The sequence below is a fragment of the Epinephelus fuscoguttatus genome, linkage group LG21, assembly GCF_011397635.1.
Source record: "Epinephelus fuscoguttatus linkage group LG21, E.fuscoguttatus.final_Chr_v1".
In the NCBI taxonomy this organism is placed as follows: Eukaryota; Metazoa; Chordata; class Actinopteri; order Perciformes; family Serranidae; genus Epinephelus; species Epinephelus fuscoguttatus.
This window is the reverse complement of record NC_064772.1, coordinates 7,483,704-7,505,055: the sequence shown is the minus strand read 5'-3', so window position 1 is coordinate 7,505,055 and position 21,352 is coordinate 7,483,704. Positions and strand designations below refer to the sequence as shown.

Below are 21,352 nucleotides of genomic sequence, written 5' to 3'. Positions count from 1 at the left end.
ACAAAAATTGAGCAAGACCAAAAGTTACAGCTACATAACAAAACAAAACAAAAACCAGGGATAAAAAATAATGTGAAAATCAATGATTAAAACTTAAAAACTAAGTCTACTTGAAAAATAAAGGCCTGATTAAAAAAACTGTTCTTTAATTTTTCTTTTTGATTTCTGACATGTTGGAATTGAGGGTGTTTTAAACTATTCATATGCTGGACTAAAGTCCCAGACACACCAAACCGACATCCAAGAACTAGTGGCAAAGAAGGCTGATTATTGTGTCGCCCCCTAATTTCCTGTGTCACAGCCAAAAAGTTGCGCTTGAATGAGGCGCCCAGGAACACTACTCAGCATTGCAGCAAATTTTTTAGAAGTGGCCACTTGCAGTATTGCAGCGTAAAAATCTCCTGCGGCCGGTAGACCACCATTACAAAAGACACATCTTTAAAAGTGCTGACAAGACACTTCATACTGCAAACAAGGTCAATTATGACTTGTTCTACTGTGAATGTTTGATCCATGGTGGTTTTATATTTCTAAAACTTTTGAGTTGGGAAAAGTGATTTAAAAATCTGTGATGTCATTACAATGCAAAGTCTGTTAGCTGAGCAGGGACTCACAGACTAAGCCAGCGAGAAAAACATTAACTGCACACAACTGGAAACTAGGAAACTTTTTTGACGTATGCGCCAAGCAAGCAACAATAGTGGAATGAATAGGCGCCATCTTGGCATCTGATATCTAGTTATTGTTAAAATCCATGACTTGAGCACACTGAATAATTACAGCCAAGAGCCAACTAGCGCATACATTCTGTGCCAGTGTGAGAGGAAGTAACTCACCATACCAGCTAGTGGCTGTCATCTGTATTCATTCAAAAAGGGAAACAAGGAGATGCAATATAGCACATTAACAACACAACCTGATATTTACAGTGCGTCAATGAAAAATATCACAATTACAAATTATTTCTGCTAAATAGCTCAATGGGTCAAGGATAATCACACCTCATATAACAAGTTTTTGATCACACTCCCTCTTAACTTTAGCCATTTGTTTACTTTCCTCACTTGCATTTCTCTTCACGTGCACTGAGCTGAACTGTCAGTCAGAATTTCATTCACTAACATACTCTGTCAGATCCGATGCAGGTTCAACACGCTGAACTGGCTGAAACACAGCCAGTAAGGGTCGACTAGTGCCAACGATGTTGGACACACCACAAAAACTAGGGGGAGAAACGTTCACAGATGACCTGACATTGACCAACAGCTGACCCCTGATTGGTGTGTCAGGGCCTTTAGACTTTAAGGGCAATCTCATTTTTTTGGTAAGTTTTTCCCTAAAAAAATACCTGTTAAAATAAATTCTTATTTACCAGAAAAAACTGGATCCCCATTACGTAATGTTAAAATGTATTAAGATAAACTGTTATTCTTGATTTTTCAAGACTGGAAAACTTTTGCACATTTGAGGTTTGCCGTTCGTCCTACAAAAGGGATGTGAAATCTTTAGATTTCCTACTTTTGATCAGTTTCAGTGCAGTTACAAAAGCAAATGAAAATGCAGTTTATTTCCTCTGTGTGCCTTCTAACCAACAATTCTCAACCCTCTTCCTGTTTTCATGCTGCAAATATAATTTAAATACTTTATGAGACCAGTTTAAAGACAAGTAATCACTCAGTGGGGCTGAGAGCTGCTGCTTTAACAGTGACGCTGCTATGACATTTGTCCACAGCAAAACAAAACCAATCATAAGCTGTTGTACTATAGTTGTGCTGTATTACTGTGAGAAGCTGTTAATTGTGTTTTATTCTGAAAACAAAGGTAGCTATGAGGAAATGTTTGTAGCTTGTGAATTTGGGGACTTACTTTAATTGATCTTTTAGATGTTTAAAGAGCATGTTAGGGACTTGAGTGTCAGTAAATGTTTCATGTTGTGAATATTAATTGTAACTGAGCAGCCAATACAAAGATGTGTAACTCATGAAAAATGTGTCTCAGTGTTGAAAGCCTAAACTGTTGTCTTTTTTTATGATGTATTTTCACCCGTGGATTGAAATAAATATTCACTTGACAGTAATGTGTATTTTTTGAGGTCTCTGGTGTAAACTGAACTCAAAGTTTGAGCGTGTGCAGCTGTTTTCGGATGCCTACAGGTGGAAAAGCAGGATTTAACTGCAGGCCCTGAGAATGAAACATTTTTCAGGTGTTTGTAAGGCGACGTCAGCTACATATTTCACATACTATACATAAAACACTCAGACGTTTACTAAGAGTGAAAAACATTTACTCGTCACACAAATGTTAACAAATATTCACACCCATTAATCAAACAGAATCTGTTTTATGGTATTTGTTCTAATTTTGCAGTTGCTACAAGCTCTACAGAAAAACTGACTCCTGGTATGGGGTTAATTCTTATGCTTGAAAACACATTTTTGATCTTACAAATGACAAAACAATCTCATCACAACACTCACTAATAAGGTTTTTCCAGGGCTTTCAGCCATATCATGTGGCCTTCATCAGAGGACACTGTTAGCTCAGATGTCACAGTGACACTTTTAGTTGTTATCATGATGTTATATAAACGTTTAATGCTAAAACATCCTTGGGTATGCTAAACAAACGGCTAAAGGTCAATTAAACTTAAATATACAGCAAAATGGGTTTCAAAAGATATAGATTTTAGATTTCTTGGTGGTTCAGAAAAATGTTTTATCTCCAAATTGTGTTTTAAAAGGACAATTCACCCCAAAATTAAAAATGCGAATGTCTCTTCTTACCTGTTGTGCTGTTTATCAGTCTAGATTGTTTTGGTGTGAGTTGCAGAGTGTTAGAGATGTCTGCCTTCTCTCCAGTATAATAGGAGATATAATAATAATCATATAATAATCATGAACTGCATCACTGCGCAGAAGGAAACGTGCATCTGCTCATGGACGAGAGGCTTGTGATCATGACAGCGCAAGGTATAAACATTGATGGCGTCCTCCTCAGCTGAGCTGTAATGTTAGCTATAGCTCAGTGGTGCTAGCAGTAGATGCACACATCCTTCTGCATAGTGATATATTTGGCAGCTGTAGTTCAATACAAAGAACATAGTTCCTACATGAAACTGCTCACAAGGATTGAGGAGTAACTGTTTAAGGTTTTCAGAAGAGTGACATTGCTGTTAAATTTTTCAAATGTATTTTTTGGCACTTTGAGCATCACAAGCTGGATGCCATCTCCATTTACTGGAGAGAAGGCAGACATCTCCAGCACTCTGCAACTCACACTGCAACAATCTAGACTGATAAATAGCAGTACAGGTAAGAGGAAAATTTGTGTTTCTGTATTTCCCTTAGATTGAAAAAAGAACCTGATACAATTAGACAAATACAAGAAAGACACTGCTCCAAATGACACTTCAAATTGTGAAATTTAAACTACAACAGTAGATCATGATGGAATATTTGCATTGGTTTCTCCAAGATGAGCCTCACAGTCATCCTTACACTTCTTTCAGTCACTCCATCATGTGTACATGGATCAAAATAAAGCATTTGAGACTGTCACATTCTTCACAAAAGGCCTTTTTCTCAAATGACAGTAGAGAAAGCATAGGTAGAAAAGAAATAATAACATTTCAGGTTCATGTTATAAGTGATACCTGTGTCAAAATGTCTGTGAAAAAGGCTTATTTACTGTCACTGTTTGTTGCAAAGTAATTTTTTTTTGATAAGTGACACGGTAAGTAAGCTTTATGTATTTATGTTTCTGCAAAACCAGTTTACCTCCCTATAAGATAAGCATTTGACTTTGAAATGCCACAATGACAATCAGACAAAATAAAGATGTCAAATGTTTTCTTTATTATGGACACTGCCACATGTCACTGACAGTGAGGCTGGTGTTACATAATTATAATGTGTACAGATGTGATGAAACTGAGACAGAGGAGAAACATAACATTAACAACAGAACTAATTTATCAACAAGCAGTTAGATCGTCACGAGAGATGTGTACTTCACTGATAACTGGGCAGAAGGATGTGATAATGTTCTGACGGCAGGAAATCACAGTCATTTTAAAGTCCTTTAACTTCACGTGAGCATCGTGTATTTTATTAATGTCACCTTGTGCTTCAGCGAGATCTGCAACGATACAGCTGTCAACATTTTAAACCAACACATCATCCTAATAGACGACGACCATTTCATTTAAAAAATAGAAATCATCCACATCGTCTACATGGGAAAGTGTCAAATGTGAAAATATAGACAGCAAAAAAAACAACAGACAGACAGACACAAAGAAAGATGGACAGAAGGACAGAGCAGGTGTGTACAGAAGTTTTAGAATGTGAATCGTCTTTCAGCTTAATCAAACTTATCAGTTAGTCTGCTGCTCCCCGCTGGTGAACACTGACACAGCAGAGATTTCTTCACAGTTAGAACAACAACATTGTGCTGCTGATAAAAATCAAAACAATTCAGCCAGGGAAGAAGACAAAATCCTTTTAGATGGCAGGTTTTGACAAACACTTTTAAAAGTCATCAACAAATGAGCAGCATCCAAAACAGGATACTTTCCAGTGTCCAATCACCAGTTAGGACCTACAAATGTAAAACACAAAGAGAGAGACAGAGGGGAGGTCAGAGAAATTCAGGTCACAGGCAGAAATAATAAAAGAGGATTGGACTGGTGTGAATGGAGAAAGAGGAGGTGAGAAGATGGGATTTGGACCAGCTCAGGTATGATTAGAAGCTGATCGGCGGGGAAACACTCCTTAAAACAGTAACGTGTCAGCAGGTCAAAAGTCAAGGGGAATATTCCGCTACCAAACCAACCTGTACGCAAAGCTGCCAGAGTAAAGAGTCTGTTACACAACGGGAGCGAAAAGAGTTCAACACAGAATAAACCTGACTAAATGTGTCACACTGAGCCTGAGATAGTAGCTGCATGCAGGGTGGGACTGGAATACCTTTAAAGTCACTATTAAATAAATAAATGCACAAGTGAATAAATATGCCTATGAAATAAATAAATGGGGTTTTAAAATAAATTTTAAAAAATGTGAATTATGAAAGAAACGTTCCTTGAAATAATAAATGTGGCATTATAATTATATCATATAAAAGTCCCCTCAAGAAATAAATGTGAGTCCCCTGAATTAAATAAACAAATAACTGAATGTCCCCCAAAATAAATAAATGTGGAATTAGAAGTACCCCAAAATAAATGTGAAATTATGAAAAAAATGTACATAAATAAATAAATGTGGAACTATGAAATTAAAGTCCCCTGAGGTAAATTTAAGGTTCTTCTGAAAAAAATCCTGTTTTAAAATAAAACCCCATTTATTTATTTACTGACCACACACACTCATTTATATTTCAATATTTACATTTATTTAAATATTTACTATCTATTTTTTGTTTTGTTTCAGGATTTACTTCACAGCCATTTTCTTTATTTCACAGGCATATTTATTTATTATATTGACTTGAATGGCATTCCATAGGACTGAGCTGCCAATCAGAGTATCACTAGTTTGGGTTGTGGCTAAATAAAATACTGGGCCCGTATTCACAAAGATTCTCAGAGTCCTCTCAGAGAGCTCATAACTCAGCCTAAAAATTCCTAGCAAGGAATCTTAGCTTCAGAGTGATTCAGGAAGTTTCTGAGAGCAACTCTGAGCAAGGAGGGGACAGAAACTTTTATCTTAGTGAGGAGGTGTGGTTGACCCCGTTGCTAGGTATGACGCAGTCTTCTAAAAGCTGTGATTGGTTGTTACAAAAAAAAAAAAGCGCTCCTAGTAATGAATGGACAGTGAAATGAACCGATCATAGAACTTAGACTGTATTAAGAAATGTGTAATCGTGAAAATAATTTTATATCATGATGATGAAACTCAGCAAAATTAAATTGTTACACAGCTTCAAAATGTTTGAACGTACCTCATTCACATGCCAATTATCATATTGATTTGCTTATTGTTATGTTTACTCGCCATGCTGGTAATTTTACTACTTAATCTATTTGATATTAATGGTGGACGCAGACTCAGCTGTCAGCAGTTTCTGTGATTGCTTGTAAAAAGCGGTTTGATTTGGCAGAATGACCAAAACAACGAATGAAATGGAGAAAAAAAGAATGAGAAAGCTGAACTGGACAGAAGAACAGTGCCTGCTGTTGGCACAGCTCGTGGAGGAGAACAACAGAGTTTTAAGAGAGAAATTCGGTCCCGGGATCACAGCACAAGAGAAGAGGCAGACTTGGGAGCGCACTGCCCGACAAATCAATGCTCCCTCTCCTTTTACGCACAAGCGATGAGTGTGAGAAGCGCTGGTACGTGCTGCAATCCAAAGCGGGCGTTATTGCGTTACTACGCTGGGTGGGAAAAGTAAGCTCATCCCTGATGAGGTCAACCACAAACATTATCCCTGCACGATCAAGCCGGTAGCTTCTTATTAAATCACTGTCGTTGGAGAATATCTCTCCTTCCTCTCTGTCTTTCCGCCATCTTCTCTGTTTAAGACACTGTTAGCCTTCTTAAAAGTCCTCCTCCCTCCTCTTAACAGTTTTTCACCTTAGGAGCTCTCTTAAGGCCTAAGATGCTTTGTGAATAACTTTTATCTTACCAAGGGAAAATTCTAAGATTTTTCTTAGAATGACGTGACTAAGAGCTACTCTTAGTCTTAGGATTCTTTGTGAATACGGGCCCTGATGATTTCTGCAAGCTTTGTGCTGCCAGCCTTAAATTATTAACAAACTGAGAACGACTAGAGCTGGGCGATGATTAGATAATATTGTTTATCAAATCCTGGTTTCAGCGAAACCCTCCCACTGTGGATCTTTTTAAATTTCAGTTTAACAGTTGATAGTGCAATGTTATCATTATTATCATGTTATAGTTTGACAAATTTCTGTTGTCCGATTTGATTACTAGGAGCAGGCTGTAAATTAAAAATTATTATTATAACACATACGATGAGCTTGCTGCCATGTTTATTGGTCATACAGGAGCATGTATATCAGTGTTTCCTTGCCCTCGGGACAGGAGCAGATGACAAAATACACTGTATGTCGTGGTTCCTTTGCAGCGATGCGGATGCATAAAGTTAATGCAGTTTAGATTCTTAGATTAGACCTTTTCCTTTGCAATGTTCCTCATTACATCAGTACAGAATACACATCTTTTTTTTGTATTTCACATTTTTCCTTTAACCACTTGGGGTTCACTTGGAGCAAGAAACAGGCGGTGAACACTGACGCAGCATCACCTTTTAAATTTATATGTTGAACATGTAAGGAAACAGTGGCATCCAGCAGTTGATGATTCATTAAGAGTCTTTGTCCACCCGATGAATGTTAGTCCAGTATTCTCTCTTTTAGCTCTGTTTTTGGTCTTTGCCAACTCCTGAGGGAAACATCTGTCTCTTTAGCAGATAAATGCTCCACTATGTTCATTGGCTAGTCTCTAACTGTGTCTGACTGCTGTTTGCTGCTGAGCAGGTGGTGCATGGTGGCTTTTTACAGCTCTTTCTCCGAAGATGAGGCCAAGAAAGTGGTGACAGTGAACCAGGACAATAAAGGTTCAGACAGATAAACAATGGGCTGAAAGGGGTGTTGAGTTACCTGCAGGGTTGTTGCGGTTGTTCGGTCGCCTCATCGGTCCAAGCCGATTGACAGGGCGATTGTTCCTACGTTGGGAGGCAGTGTTCGGCCTGAAGGGAGCTCCTCCTCTCCTTGGTCCCTAAAGAAAGAGAGAAAAGTTTAAGATTAATTTACATGCAGTCTGAATCAGATGAATCACATGGCAGAAAAGTCACAGATCTCTCTGACTCTCACCATGTTGCCTTCTCGCCTCCTGCCTTGCTCCTCTGGCCAGTTGGAGAATCCTTCATCTTCCATCCGAGACATTTCGTCCTTGTCACTGTACTCTAAACCCAGCTCGCTGACAGAAACATGAGCACAATTTACAGAAGATTTAAGTCAGTAAGTTTTTAGTGAATGAACCACACATTTTACTGACCTGTTTTATTTCTACTTTGTGTTTATATCATTTGTTTGTGAGCTGTTTTTATCCCTTGTTTCTTTTTCACTGCTGTGCAACTAATCACCATTTGGGGACAAAAAGATTGCTTGATTAATTGACATTTTGTCATAGTTTAAAAAGCCCTAAATGAAAAAACAAACAAACATTACTTACTTACAGTAGCATGAATGTATAAGCATGCAGGTAATGAAATTCAGTAGTGAAAGAAGTACTCTGATCTTTTTCCTTTCCCATTTTGTTTGCTGATGATACCAACATGATCTGATCATACACTGACCTACACACTCTAATAAATAACACATATGAAGAAATGGTGAGAGCTGCAAGACGGTTTCAACTCAATCAGCTCTCATTAAATGTTTAAAAAAAAAAAAAAAAAAATCAAATTTGATATATAAATAAAATTTGATATATTTCTAATTTTTCAAGTTTCTAACACTTGTTTTCTAGACATTTTAGTTGACCAAAAATTAAATTGGAAAACACATATCAATTTTATTTGTAACAAAATTGTGAAGTCACTGGGGATCATCAGCACATTACAAGTTTTGTAAATGTTTCTTGTCCCTGTTTGATTTATGGTAACATTGTAACATAGCCCTCAAATCTGCATAAACTTTATTTGCTGCAAAAAAAGATTTTTTAAGATTGGCAACTTTCTCCAATTTCAATGAGACCACTGTTCCACTCTTCAGGAAAGTGAACCTTCTTTCAGTATGTGATATAAATATTCATCAGATAGATGTGTTTATATATAAATATTATTCTTACCTTTTCCCCTACCGTCATTGTTTAGCAATTTCTTTAAATTCAATTCCCAAATTCATTTATACTAGTCCATACCCACTGAGTGCATAGTTGCCCACGTACAGTTGCACATGGTGTGTGTTTGGGATACAGGTCATAGGAAATTGCAGATTAAATAGTCAACTGAACCCATTAAGAAGAGCAATGTACTCAGACAGAGTGTTTGTGAATTTGATAGTACGATTGCTTCATTGAAAGTACAGTAGTACCATTGCCAATAGTGGGATAGTTAGTGGGCTAAAACTGTACATTAGTAGTTGAGGCAGCACGTTGAAAGGCAGATAATTAAAGTGTTTATATGTTGTTTTGACTTAAAAGTGGGGCGCAAGTGGAAATTATGGGTTCTTGAGGCAAATGTGTTCCTCATGAGGAGAGGCATCTCTGTGCAAAGTTTCATGTGTCTACGACATACGGGGCATGAGATATGCCCATTCAAAGTTTGACATTTCAATCTGTTGCTATAGCGCCCCCCTTTGGCCAATTGATGTAATATTGCTTCATTAGCATCCTCCCATGACCCTCTACCACTGTGCCAAATTTCACATGGATTGACCAAGTCAGTGAGGAGAAAAACATGGAACAGACAGACATTTCTTATTTTTTCTTTTTTACTACTTGGATTTTATGTAGGTTTATGTGTGTGCAAATTAAATGATATAATAAGTAAAATAATACAATGTAACTGTACTCCATCACAAGTCAAAGTCTTGCATTCATAATGTTACTGTCTTCATGCACTGTGCTTTTGTTTAAGTCTTTCCTCCTTCAACTCACTTAAAATGTTTACTACCACAATGGTTATATCTAATAAACAGCAATAAGGAGTTTAATCTCACCTGACTGGACGCAGGGGGCGTTTTGACATGCTGTTCCCTGATATTGTGACTTTAACTCCCTCCAGCCTCTCCTGTCTCCTCCTCTCCAGGTCGTGCCTCAGATCCCCTGGGCCTCGAACCGGCTGTTGTCACATCATTGAAAATCATCCATGAAGATGTTTTTTTAACTAGATAACAGCAACTGCTGTCAACAGTCTCCACAGGTTGCCAAGTGTTAAACAAAGGGAGGTTTATTTACCTGCAAGGGTCCCAGTCTGGTGAACAGAGGCTCATCGTCTTCATCAAGCAGCGAGTTCATGTTTAAACTGAAGCCTCTGTAGAAAAAGAAAGCCAGCGAGGAAAATAAACATTATCTTTACTGATTCAGCACCTTTTAAAACAAAAATGAAACATTTAAAAACTAGAAACAATAATATCCAGTAAATAGTAAAATTTAAGTAGAAAAATATAAAGTATGTTAAAAGAAATAAAAATTAAGAAAATGGATAAGACACATCCGTCCTGTAGAATTAAATCTAGGAGTTACATTACTCAAAGAGGCCCTGACTATAAAAGCACAACCACAGGAAATCTACAGGAGGATCTCAGGCAGAAAGACACTTATCTTTCTTTGACAAACATCTACTCACTAAGTTACTCCTACACCTTTTAGTGCACAATATTAACTTGTTAATATATTAACTTGTTAATATTGTTATGAACTTATTTTTTTTGCTGTTGTTTACCTAGTTGATCACACATACTCAAGTTTGTCTTGACGGGATTATGATTACAGGATGTGAACATGCACCACCATTATAAATACTTTGATCACCAAAAACAATAAAACCCGTAAATCACCCTGCAACATACCGGTTCGAACTGAACCTCTCATCCAACGTCAGCTCCTCTGTCTCCTCTTCAAGGTAGCCGCCTTTTTGGGGCGATGAGAATCGCTCATTCAGGGTGACCCCACCATCTCTGAAATACTGCTCTGTGAATGCAGACAAGAAACACTTTAACAATCTAAATATGTCCAGTATTTGTGGTATAAAGACAATCCAATCAGGGTCCTGGAGTTTCTCTTTATATACTTGGCAAAAGAAAAAATCATTTTGTAAAGCAGTGGAACACTTTATCAGGACGTTTTGCACATTATGACACAGGTTGATAGCACTTACCAACTGTGGCCATCAAATTATATACTGATCATACATATAAAATCTATCATTTTCGAACTGATTTTGCTGCTGCAGTTGTAGTAGAAACCAATATAAGACCTGTAATCAACTGTAAAGCCACATCATATATAGATCTTTGATAGTGTAATATGCCTGTAAACTCAAGACTGTAATTGTGTGGCTGTAGATTAGATATAGCATGTGTAATCAGGGATCTGCAAAGCTTCCTTTTAGACTGTTTTTGTGCAACAGAGTACATGCAGGCACATCCTATATTAAGTTCATATTGCATACAGAGAGTTGCCTTTCTTTGGACAAGCAAAGCTGTTACAGGTGACTGATTAATACACATTGCTGAATGACTGCCAAGATGTTCACGTGTTGCATTCCTGAGTGGACTTCTTGCATTGTGATGGTCAGTACTCAGCCTGGCTGAATCAGGAACAGGCTGGGTAAAGTTAAGTGCTGCAACCTTATTAGGAGATGTTTGTAAGCAGAGACCATCTGAATAGTTGAAACAGTAACTTGATCCCCTTAGGGGAGAAGATGATAGCAGGATCCTCCAGAAGGGAACTGGAGAATAGGGTGCTTGATGAAGGTGGGACTGTGGACCAGAAAGGAAGGAAGGGGGGTGCTCAACAAAATCTAAATAAGTGACTAAAAACCAACCCACCGGGAGAGATAACTTTGCATCTTATCCCGCATCAGATCTTTGTTACTGTAATAAAGATTGTGAAGCTTCATATTTGCCTCCAAGAATCTTTTTTTTGATTGGAACTTTTGATTGGGGAAACCATAAAATCTTTTGAGATTTTCCAACACAGTAAACTGCTGATTCCGCAGCTTCCACCTGACCTCAGGAAAGTTTGATGTTTAAGCTAGTGTTGCTCTTTTCTTGAACTAGACTGCGATGTCACTTGGATAGAAACTCTATAAACAATGGTAAATGATTTCTAGTCTTCCAACCACTTATGTGCCACTTACATTCACCCATTCACACACACATTCACACACTGGTGGCTGAGGATACTGTACAAGGTGCCACCTGCTACTTAGTTTAAACCCACTCACACACTGGAGGAACAGCCATTAGGGGCAGGTTGGGGCTCAGTATACTTCCACATGAAGACAGGAGGAGCTGTGGATCGAACTGCCGATCTTTTGATTAGTGGACAACCCGCTTTACCTCCTAAGCGACGATCACCCTGGCATTAAATTTGGTGACTGGTACAACTTTTGTGGGAGGTCTCCAATACAAATGGAGATCATATTCTGGTTTGTGCCTGTTTGTGGTACTGAAATTTTTAAATTCTAGTGCTTTACTTTTAGATATCTTAACACAAATTACACATTATTTGTCCTCAAACAGCCTGTTTGTGCTAAACAATATGCTTACCTGCATCTGCTTGAATATTTATTTTTTACAACTCAATCACATTTAGTACACCTAATTTTCAACATAGTTATATATACTGTTTTTTTCCCCCAGCAAAACATTATGCATGCTGCACTGACCTTTGACATGGTGCACCAGTGTGATGATTTCCTGGGCAAAAGTCCCAGTGTGCATGGCGCTCTCCCGGTATGTCCCAGAGTGCTCCAGCATGGGCAGGAAGTCCAGACGCTGGCGACCCACATTGACCAGGTCTAAAGAGAGCTGCCTGTCTGAGGAGTAACACAGGGAGCTGCACAGGAGAGAAAGAAGAATGAAACCCAGTCGAGGTGTAAAACTTGCTCCCATCAAGATAAGCTCTAAATACGTACAGAGAAAATAAGTTTAATTTACTTGAAACTCACAATTCTATTTTCAACAGTGGGAGAACACTGCAGACCCCGAAGTAATTTTACAGTTTCTGCCTATTTTCAGTATTGTGAGAGGGCTGACAGTTATGCTACTTGATTTGTTTTGTCTGGACATATAAACATCATGGTTAACTGACAATGGCTTAACTACTTCTTTGAAAGTCTCAATGCCACTAATTACTGTGGCCAGCAGAAAAATGGTTTTGTCCTGAAAGACAGAATATTAATATACTCAGTGTGAGCATATATTTGTATATTTTACCAATATGAACTTGATTGAAAAAAGATCTCTTTCCCTATCACATCACTAAAAAAAGAATAAATAAAGCAACATCTTTACCTTACCCAACAAACTTACCTTTGACGATTTCACAAATGCTTACAATACCTACATCCTATATGTTGAATTAAAGAGGGGGATGTTCACCCTTTAAATGCACGGAATCATACAAGTTCATATCTTGTTTATAGAGTTTTATAAAGGCGTAAAGTGGAAACAGAAATTTAATCCTCCGCTAGAGTTTCCAAGAGGTATTATTGTTGGCATCACTGTCACAAAGACAAATCGAACTGTCTTCCGTTCTCCATAGAGCCTAGACACTCCCAATTTTCACACATACTTTGCCATTTGTGCTACTGGGGATAGTAACTGCAAAGAGCTTACACTGATTCTCTTAGGTAACTGGGGATAGCTACTGAGGAAAACATAAGCTCTAGCCTTTTAACGTTTTGGTTGCACAGTGGCTGAGGCCCTTCCTTTATGCTGTAGAGTGAGCCTTCATTTTCAGGAGACAGCACCCAGTCTCCTGAAAATTTACACTGCACACAGTGAAGGTGAGGTAACCAATCTAAAGCCGATGCTGTCATTATTATTTAGCCATTTCATTTTGCACCCAACATTTACTTTATAATGATCAGCTTAAGCACAAAAAACTTGTCTATTTCCACTTTAAAGTGAGAGCTGGAGGAGACCAGGATTCCCTCTCTCTTTTTATCAGACAGGTGAGTTAAAGGCTGGGTGAAAGTTCACACTTCTTTCTTCAGACATCTTACAACCACTACATTGGGTGGTGGACTCCAGTCATGTTGTCCAACTCCTTACTTGAATGCTGCTAACATTTTTATCAGCCATCTTGTACAATCTTGATCAGCAATGACTCCTTGTGCTCTTGTTCCTCCAGGATTTGACTGATCCACTTTCAGCTTTTGAGGCCACTTGCTCTTGATTTCTTTTATGAGCATGATCTAGGATGCTGTTCATACTGTAAATTTCTCCTTTTGACAGCAATGATGACACTTTTTTCCTCCATTGATCAGAATAAATATGTATATTCATGATTACGATATCAATTCTTTTCAGTTTGATGATGTGAACACTGACGGCTTCATTTTTTTCCTTTCAATTCTTGAAGTTGTCCTTCTTTCAGATTAAGATCTTCACATTAATGGCTTCACAGTATCAATGACACTTCAACTTCCTCCATTTTCCAGATATGTTGATTATATCTATGTACGTGATTGTCCATTTCTGATTTTCCCATCACTAATGATGCTCTAATTTCTGCCCTCTAAACACTGATATTTATCTTCAAGGCTAAAATTTCATTCTTCCTTTTAACAGCACAGATGTGCTCCAATTCATCAATTTCCCAGCATTGATAGTCTGAGGTTCAATTTCTTCTTTTAACCACTTGGATATTTCTCGTTTTCACGTCATTTTGATGGCAGTAACACGGCTGCAGTCCATACATCGAATCCATATCCATTCATCATTATTATGATAATGTTCATGGCTTCTGTATGGAAAATGTTTATGTTCTGTGTTTTGATTTTTCCTTTCAAAAGCATTGTTTATGTTCATGGCTTCAATTTCTTCTTTTCAATGGCCTTCTTTACCAGCTATTTTCACAAGTAACTGAGATGCACAGCTCCTGCTGTTCAATGAAATCAGATGCAGGTGATTTCTTTTTTTATTCATCCAATAGTTACTGTATCAAGTTGGACAAAAACAAGACTCCTTAATTGTTCATGTTAGTCTGAACTTGAACGTGCATTCACGCTGTGGACATGCTTTGAATCCTCTTCCCTAAATTAGTTTCCGATTAAATAGATACTGCCATTCTTCAAATATGTCTCAGTATTTGGCCAATTAAAGCAGTAGCTGATCTGCTCCATATACTCCCCTTCTTATCCACACCTTGGCAAATCAAGCAAGAACATTTTTTGACCATAGTCGGTGTGTTTGTCTCCACATCCTCCACCGATAAATATATGCAGGTTCTTCTTATTTTCAAACATCAGATCTGGCATGTGGACCAACAGCTTCTGTCAAGCTCAAAGACATTCATCTTCCTGTCAAATATCTTGATTTATCCTGTTTAAATATTCCAGACACTTTAAAATCTTCATTGCAGAGCGCTTTTCCTTTAGCAACTGATTCCTTTTTCTGGTGTGCTCAAGTGATATTCCTCCATTACAATGCAGTGACGTTGCTTAATTGCCAAAACATGGACATCTTTCAATCTTTCTTTGACTTTTGTTAGCGCCGTTTGACTTCAAAGTGACATTTTTCAGGAAACAGACATTTCTTCCCTCAGTTTCAGTAGTGTTGGGCTTATATTTCCTGATCCAGCTTTACAGACCACAACTGAAGTTTCTTCAAATGAGTCAGAGAATTATAAGCACAGACTGTGGAAATCAGCTCAACCAGGAGCAAGATGTGCGGCACCAACCAGGGGTGTTTAACAGAAAACGTGCATTGGAGAGATCATCACATATACGGTGTTATTTGACAAATTATGTCCTCCATTTTCACCCCAAAAAATGTTTTCCTTTTCTTGAGGTCTAAGACAAACCAAGAAACCACCTGACTGAGTGATGACATACTTCAACATCCCTTCAAACATACTTTTATAAAAAGGTAATGTTTGCAGGATGTGTCCTTTCACAGCAGGTTTCAGGAAAGAAAAGTATAATAACAAAGAATCAACGCCTGGTTCAGGCATGTTTCTGGCTTCTGAGGAGTCCACATTGACTGTGTGATGGTCCTTTTCTACAGCCAGTATGATTTTAAAGTCTTGCTTCTTCTGTGTCCTGAAACACAACGCAATGGATGGCCAGTGGTTAACACGTGGGTACATCTGCTGCCTTGTGGTGTATGGCCTTTGACTGAATCCTGCCATAACCACCTCTCATTTATCGTCTTTTCCATCTGCCTCTCAGCTTGCTGATGCTTTCATTCAAGGCAACAATACTGTGTGCATTTGTCAGCCATCATTCAGATTATCCAGTGTTACCTATATTTTAATTTGTCCAAATGGTCCTCAGTAATTGTTTTTTGTCAGGTTTTCAATTCAGTCAGAGGTCTGCTTTTGGAGGAGTTGTGCTCACCTGTATCTGGCTTTGTGACTGAATACCAGATCCTTCCATTTCATCAGTGCATTAGCACAAAAGCCACACAAGAGCTGTTGGCCAGTTAATTCTCTCAGACAAGTTTCCAGCTGGTGAGTGATTCCTCTTATTTGTGTAGAATTGTACATGAATGATTTGCAAGTGATGCCAGCTTGTTTGTAACATCACTTTCCCAAAGACTCTCCAAAAACTCTTCAGTAATGTATTGTTCGACAGGGTTTTGATTTCTTCAGGTGTGAACTTTTCCTGTGCTTCTACAGTAAAAGTAAAGCAGCATGTGACTCTTCCTGGTGTCAGTCCACAAATAATCTGAAAGATGCTTGTCTCACAGTATGTGTGGAGAACACATTCCGAGAAGAGGCACAAACTGCAACAGAATCCGGTTCCATGAAAATGTATGTTCTGTCAGGGGATTTTCAACATGTTTCCACATTTCTTGATTCTTCCTTCAGCAACTTTCCATGTGCTCAGGAAAAAAGTGTGAACTTTCCCCCTCACCCTTGATAATCTGATTGAAAAAATACTCTACCTGTTTTTGTTTACTGGTCGGCTCATGTCCACTTTGATGGTTAACGTTTCCTCTGAGACAACAGTCATGTTGTTGTTTTTCTGGTAGTTCCATCCTCGCTCCCTCTGACGAGGCATTTTGGGGTCCAAGTCATCTCTCTGAAAGTGCTGGTCCAGACGTCCAGGCCTGTGAGGTTCCCACTGCTGAGGTTGGTCTTGTTCTACCCAGTCAGGCTCACTTTCATGGGGATCCTCATAAGAATCTTCCCTGAAGGGCTGGTCATGTGGAAGATCTTGATATCCCTGTGAGGACTGCTGAAAGCGTGGTTGACTCCTGGGTGGTCCAGTCCTTCCACCCTGCCCGCGACTAAACTGCCCTCTCGCTGGACGAGGACCACCCCTCCCCCTGTTGTTCATGACACCACCTCGATTACCATATCTCACAGGGTTTGGTCTATCTTGTGGCACAGGGTTCCGCCTAGTTTCGTTATAGTTGGAGTCTCTCCATTTATCTTGAAAATGGTGTCCTCTTGCAGCTTCCCGATCATCCAAACTGCTGTCCGACATCCTGAAACGCTCCTGAGAGGAGCCTATTGGACGGGGACTCCTCTGTCGATTAAAGTCAGGGTCAGGACCTCCGTGATCATCAAATTGTTCCCGCCGTGAAGGTTCTCTTCTGTTTGTGATGCCATGATCATGTTCAATGACAAGTGGTCCCGAGTGCCGATTGTCTCCACGGGGGAGGCTCCCCTGAGAGTCTCCTCCAAACCTATCTCTGGGTGTGTCCACTGAGTAATGCTGTTCCCCAAAGTCCACCTCATTCCTGTACCTGTGACAGCATAAGAGGATGATTCAACAATTATTCATGCTTATTATTCAACTTCACATCTGGTTTAAAATGTATACTCTAAATTAGCTTTGGGGTTATGTCACAGTCTGGTATCACTTATCTGATTTACATATTACCACCTAACATGTAACTGTAACTCCTTCAACATTTAAAGTGCTGTTTGCATTAACAACTAGAGTGTGTAAAACCTAAGACATGCAGATTGTTTTTAAGAATCAGAAGGTTGCGCAGAAAGAAAACTTGAAGCCATGCAGACTATTAGTTAGACAGCATTTTATATTATGGAAAATAAGGCATGATGACAAACAGTGAGGAATTTGCTCTAAGGAAAATTAGAAAGATGAGAATCCTCTGCACTCTTCGTTTCCTTGCGACAGTGCTGGAAAGCATTTTGCTTAAAATTTACCCAAGATGAGTGGTGTCATCCATTTCTCTTCTTTGCCTTTTAAAGGGAGGGGTCCTCTCTTGATGTGAATCCTCTCTTCGCCTGTCTCTATCAGGACCCTGTGTGTTCCTCCTCCCTCTTTCCCTACCTGCTCCCGCTCTTTGGTCTTCTGACCTTGCACTGGGACTGAGGTCACTGAACCTCCCTCGACCTCTGCCCTCCTCCTCTCTCCTCCAGCCTAACCCAGGCTCTCTCTGCTGGTGGTCTGAGTGAGACCTTGGTATCTGTGGCAATCTTTCTCTTTTCAACCTCAGAGGCGACTGTGGCGACCTCCCCCGGTTTTCAAATTGCTGGAAGAGTTCTTTGAAGCCTCCTCTGCGTTTCTCTACTTCTCCTTCTCCATCACGTGGTGGGGAAAGCCTCCGGTCATCATCAAAGCCCATCCCATCATGATGGGGCGATGGCCTCCTACGGTAAAACTCCTCCTGATTTGGATGACGTTGATGCCTAAACCGACGGTCATCTGGAAAAGGAGGAGATCTTCTCTGGCCTTCAGGGTACATGTCCTCCCTGAAGTAGTCCCAATGTTCTTCAGGATCTTCTCTGTGGCGGTAGCTCCTGTCCGACGGATTCCCGTCCAGTTCAGCAATGACTTTGTGAGGATCAAAGTCGGGTTCCTCCCATGGGAACCTCCTAAAAAGTACATTTCAAAAAACTCATGTCACCAGAAATATCAATAAATCAACAACCACATAGTAATTTAATACAAAAACAAAACATAAACAAGTTGACTGCAGAGCATCAAGCATCAAGTTTTATGTTACACACATCCTCTGGGAAACAAATATGAAAATAATGGTAATGCAATTACCTGTAACGTGGTGATCTGGACCGTGGTCTTGACATTTTGTCAACCTTTAGGGAAAGTAGAGTTTTTAGTTTCAAAATTTAAGCTACAGGCAAAACACAACTTACCACAGTACAGGCAATTATTACTAAATTACTTTGTCTAATTAGTTATCGAGGACAATTATTTGCTCAATTTATTTAATGTTACAGAGTGTGACTGACAGTTAAAAAAAACTGTCCAATTTCTGTCAACAGGGACAAGTGTCTACCAAGGGTCACCGCTACTGGGACCAAGTTTCAGAAGTTGAAATTCAGCCTAAAATAATATCTTATTTCAATAATAGAGGACACCTGTTTTAATAAGTGAATCTGAACAATCCTCAAAACTTGAAGTTGAACAGCAGCGCAACAGACTGTAGTTATGATGTTATCTGGAGACAAATCTTTAGTTGCTCAAAAAGAAAAGATAATTTAACAACTGCTAGGAGACCATGGCTGGTTTTCTGAGATACAAAGGTATTTTCAGTTTTCCCAAGTATTTTCACCGTCGTTTAAATAGAGGTACACTACAAAACTGGTCAAAGCTAGTTTTTTGTTTTGTTGTTGTTGTTTTTTTTTTTCATTTTTCGCCATAACGGTCTTTTTGTGGGGGAATGTAAGGGTCCAGGGACAGAGGATGTCATATACTTTATAGATTGCACAGCCCCTTGATAAATAAAACTGACTTGACTTGATTTTATTATTAGTTGTTTTAATTGTACTTCTAAGTGACCTTTAATAAAAAAAAAATGACTCAATGAGGCATTTAAGTCATTGCTTGACAGGTTTGAGGAGTTTGGTTTCAGGTAATGTTATCACAGCGGAAACATAAATACATTTGCCATGTTGTGCTATATACTAACATAATAACATACTCTTGTACGATATCAGACAGAACTGTCAAATCGTTTCAAGTCAACTCAGTGGGGTGGGCGGATCCCAAGGTCTGGACTACATTAAATCTGCACTAGTGGCTCAGATTTAATGTCCAAAGCCACGGTAATAATACAACAAGGACAATTTATGAGCGTCAACTTCTTTCACGATGACATGTGAAATATTACGTTAATTTTGAATTTCGTTAACAAACAAATGTTGTTACTCAACTTACCCATAGCTTAACAAATGCCTTTAGTGAACACACAAACTAACTTTAGCTACACGCCCTATTAGGTTTAGAGGGTGATTGTCCTTACCATGACATGGGTGGTGCCATGCTAGTGATTATATTATATTATACTCCAAAAACCATCAAAACATGATCAAAATCTCAAAAAAACAAATAAAGCTAACTGCTAGCTGGCTAACGCTAAAGCTAACTGGCAACTAGCTAAGGTTACGCAGTTGTCTTACCTTCGTCCCCGACACGCACCGGGCTACCGCGGCTAATGTTAGCTAAAACGACGACGAGTACAACAAAAAACCCAAATATACCAGTACGTTCTATAAGACTAGTACCCTATTTGCTATCAGATATAAACCAAAATTAGCTGCACATGTCGTGTTTTTCATTAAGTGTGTAAGAAAATGGCTGTTGACCCGCTAACAGCCCATGCAGAGATGTATTCATAGAACCGCCGCAAGAGGAACTGAGTAGAACGCTTCCGGTAAGGTCTTTTCAGTATAAAAGTAATTGTTGAGCAAATCCACTGTTCTATGCCTTCTGTCAAGCTATTATATGAATTTATTACGTAACTATAAATAAAATATTAATATTTCAAGCAATTCTTATTCTGTTTTTTCCATCTTATTATTAATATTTTACATGACTCAAATTATTTTGAAAAAGTGACTATCAGCACTCAAAGTTAGTTCTGGCTCATGTTCGCCAGGTCAAAAATGAGCTGCTGGGCCCAAACCAAGCTCAATGTCTCCCACTCTCTTTGCAATGTGCACAACCCTCTATGCTTGTATGGCACCTTACCCCAGATTTGCAGAAGGATGCTGCAGAGGAATTTAAAGTTGCACTCATTGGTTCCCTAAGTATGTGCCAAAGAACTGTTGCAATTTGTATGTCATCGTCGATATGCCAGTGTCAGGGCAATTAGTTATTGTTTGTAGTTACCCCTGCTTTCTTGGTTTGTTTATTTTAGTTTACTAATAACATTTGTCAACATACTTTTTGGTTTTTTTTCCTTGTGGTAATTTCATTTCTTGTGTTTTATATTTTATATTTGCTTTTGTGTTGCATATTTAATCATGTGTTTCTGTTCTATGTTGTCTGTCTGTAATTTATGTTGCTGCCTGTCTTCACCAGGACACTTTTGAAAAGGAGATTTTTATTCTCTAGACTAGAGGTTTGTCTGGTTAGCTGAATTGTCTTTTTCGGTTCAGTATTAACACCATTGACATAGTGAGTAACCTATTTGACCCGTCAGTTTTTACTTGTGAATTTAATATCTTAACTTACCATTACTTTTCCTGTCATTATCCTGACCAAAACAGGTATGTTCCCTGGGAAATGTTTATAATGAATAAGGCTGGGTTTTATTGTGACCTTTGTCTCAAACATTAACAATGGTGTACCTCAGGGAGCTTTTGGAGGCCCAATACTGGCTGTCCGGAACCACCAAAATACCACATCCACAACCTCTCTTGTCCAAAGTTTGAGAAGAGAAAAAAATGAGGTGGTTTATGTACAGTATGATCAATAATCAATA

At 38.8% G+C, this 21,352-nt stretch overlaps 1 protein-coding gene across 1 annotated transcript; it reads right to left on the bottom strand.

The window, feature by feature from the left end:
* Window positions 1-3,832: 3,832 nt before the first annotated feature.
* zgc:112982 (uncharacterized protein LOC503771 homolog) lies at window positions 3,833-20,265 on the bottom strand. The gene is made up of 11 exons (XM_049565982.1): window positions 20,046-20,265; window positions 18,676-18,719; window positions 17,826-18,497; window positions 16,592-17,398; window positions 12,364-12,533; window positions 10,541-10,661; window positions 9,927-10,002; window positions 9,689-9,810; window positions 7,838-7,943; window positions 7,625-7,742; window positions 3,833-4,599 (listed from the first exon to the last, which is right to left on the bottom strand). Exons 2-11 carry the CDS (start codon window positions 18,708-18,710, stop codon window positions 4,586-4,588), a joined length of 2,241 nt encoding a protein of 746 aa, XP_049421939.1. The 5' UTR covers window positions 18,711-18,719; window positions 20,046-20,265; the 3' UTR covers window positions 3,833-4,585.
* Window positions 20,266-21,352: the final 1,087 nt, after the last annotated feature.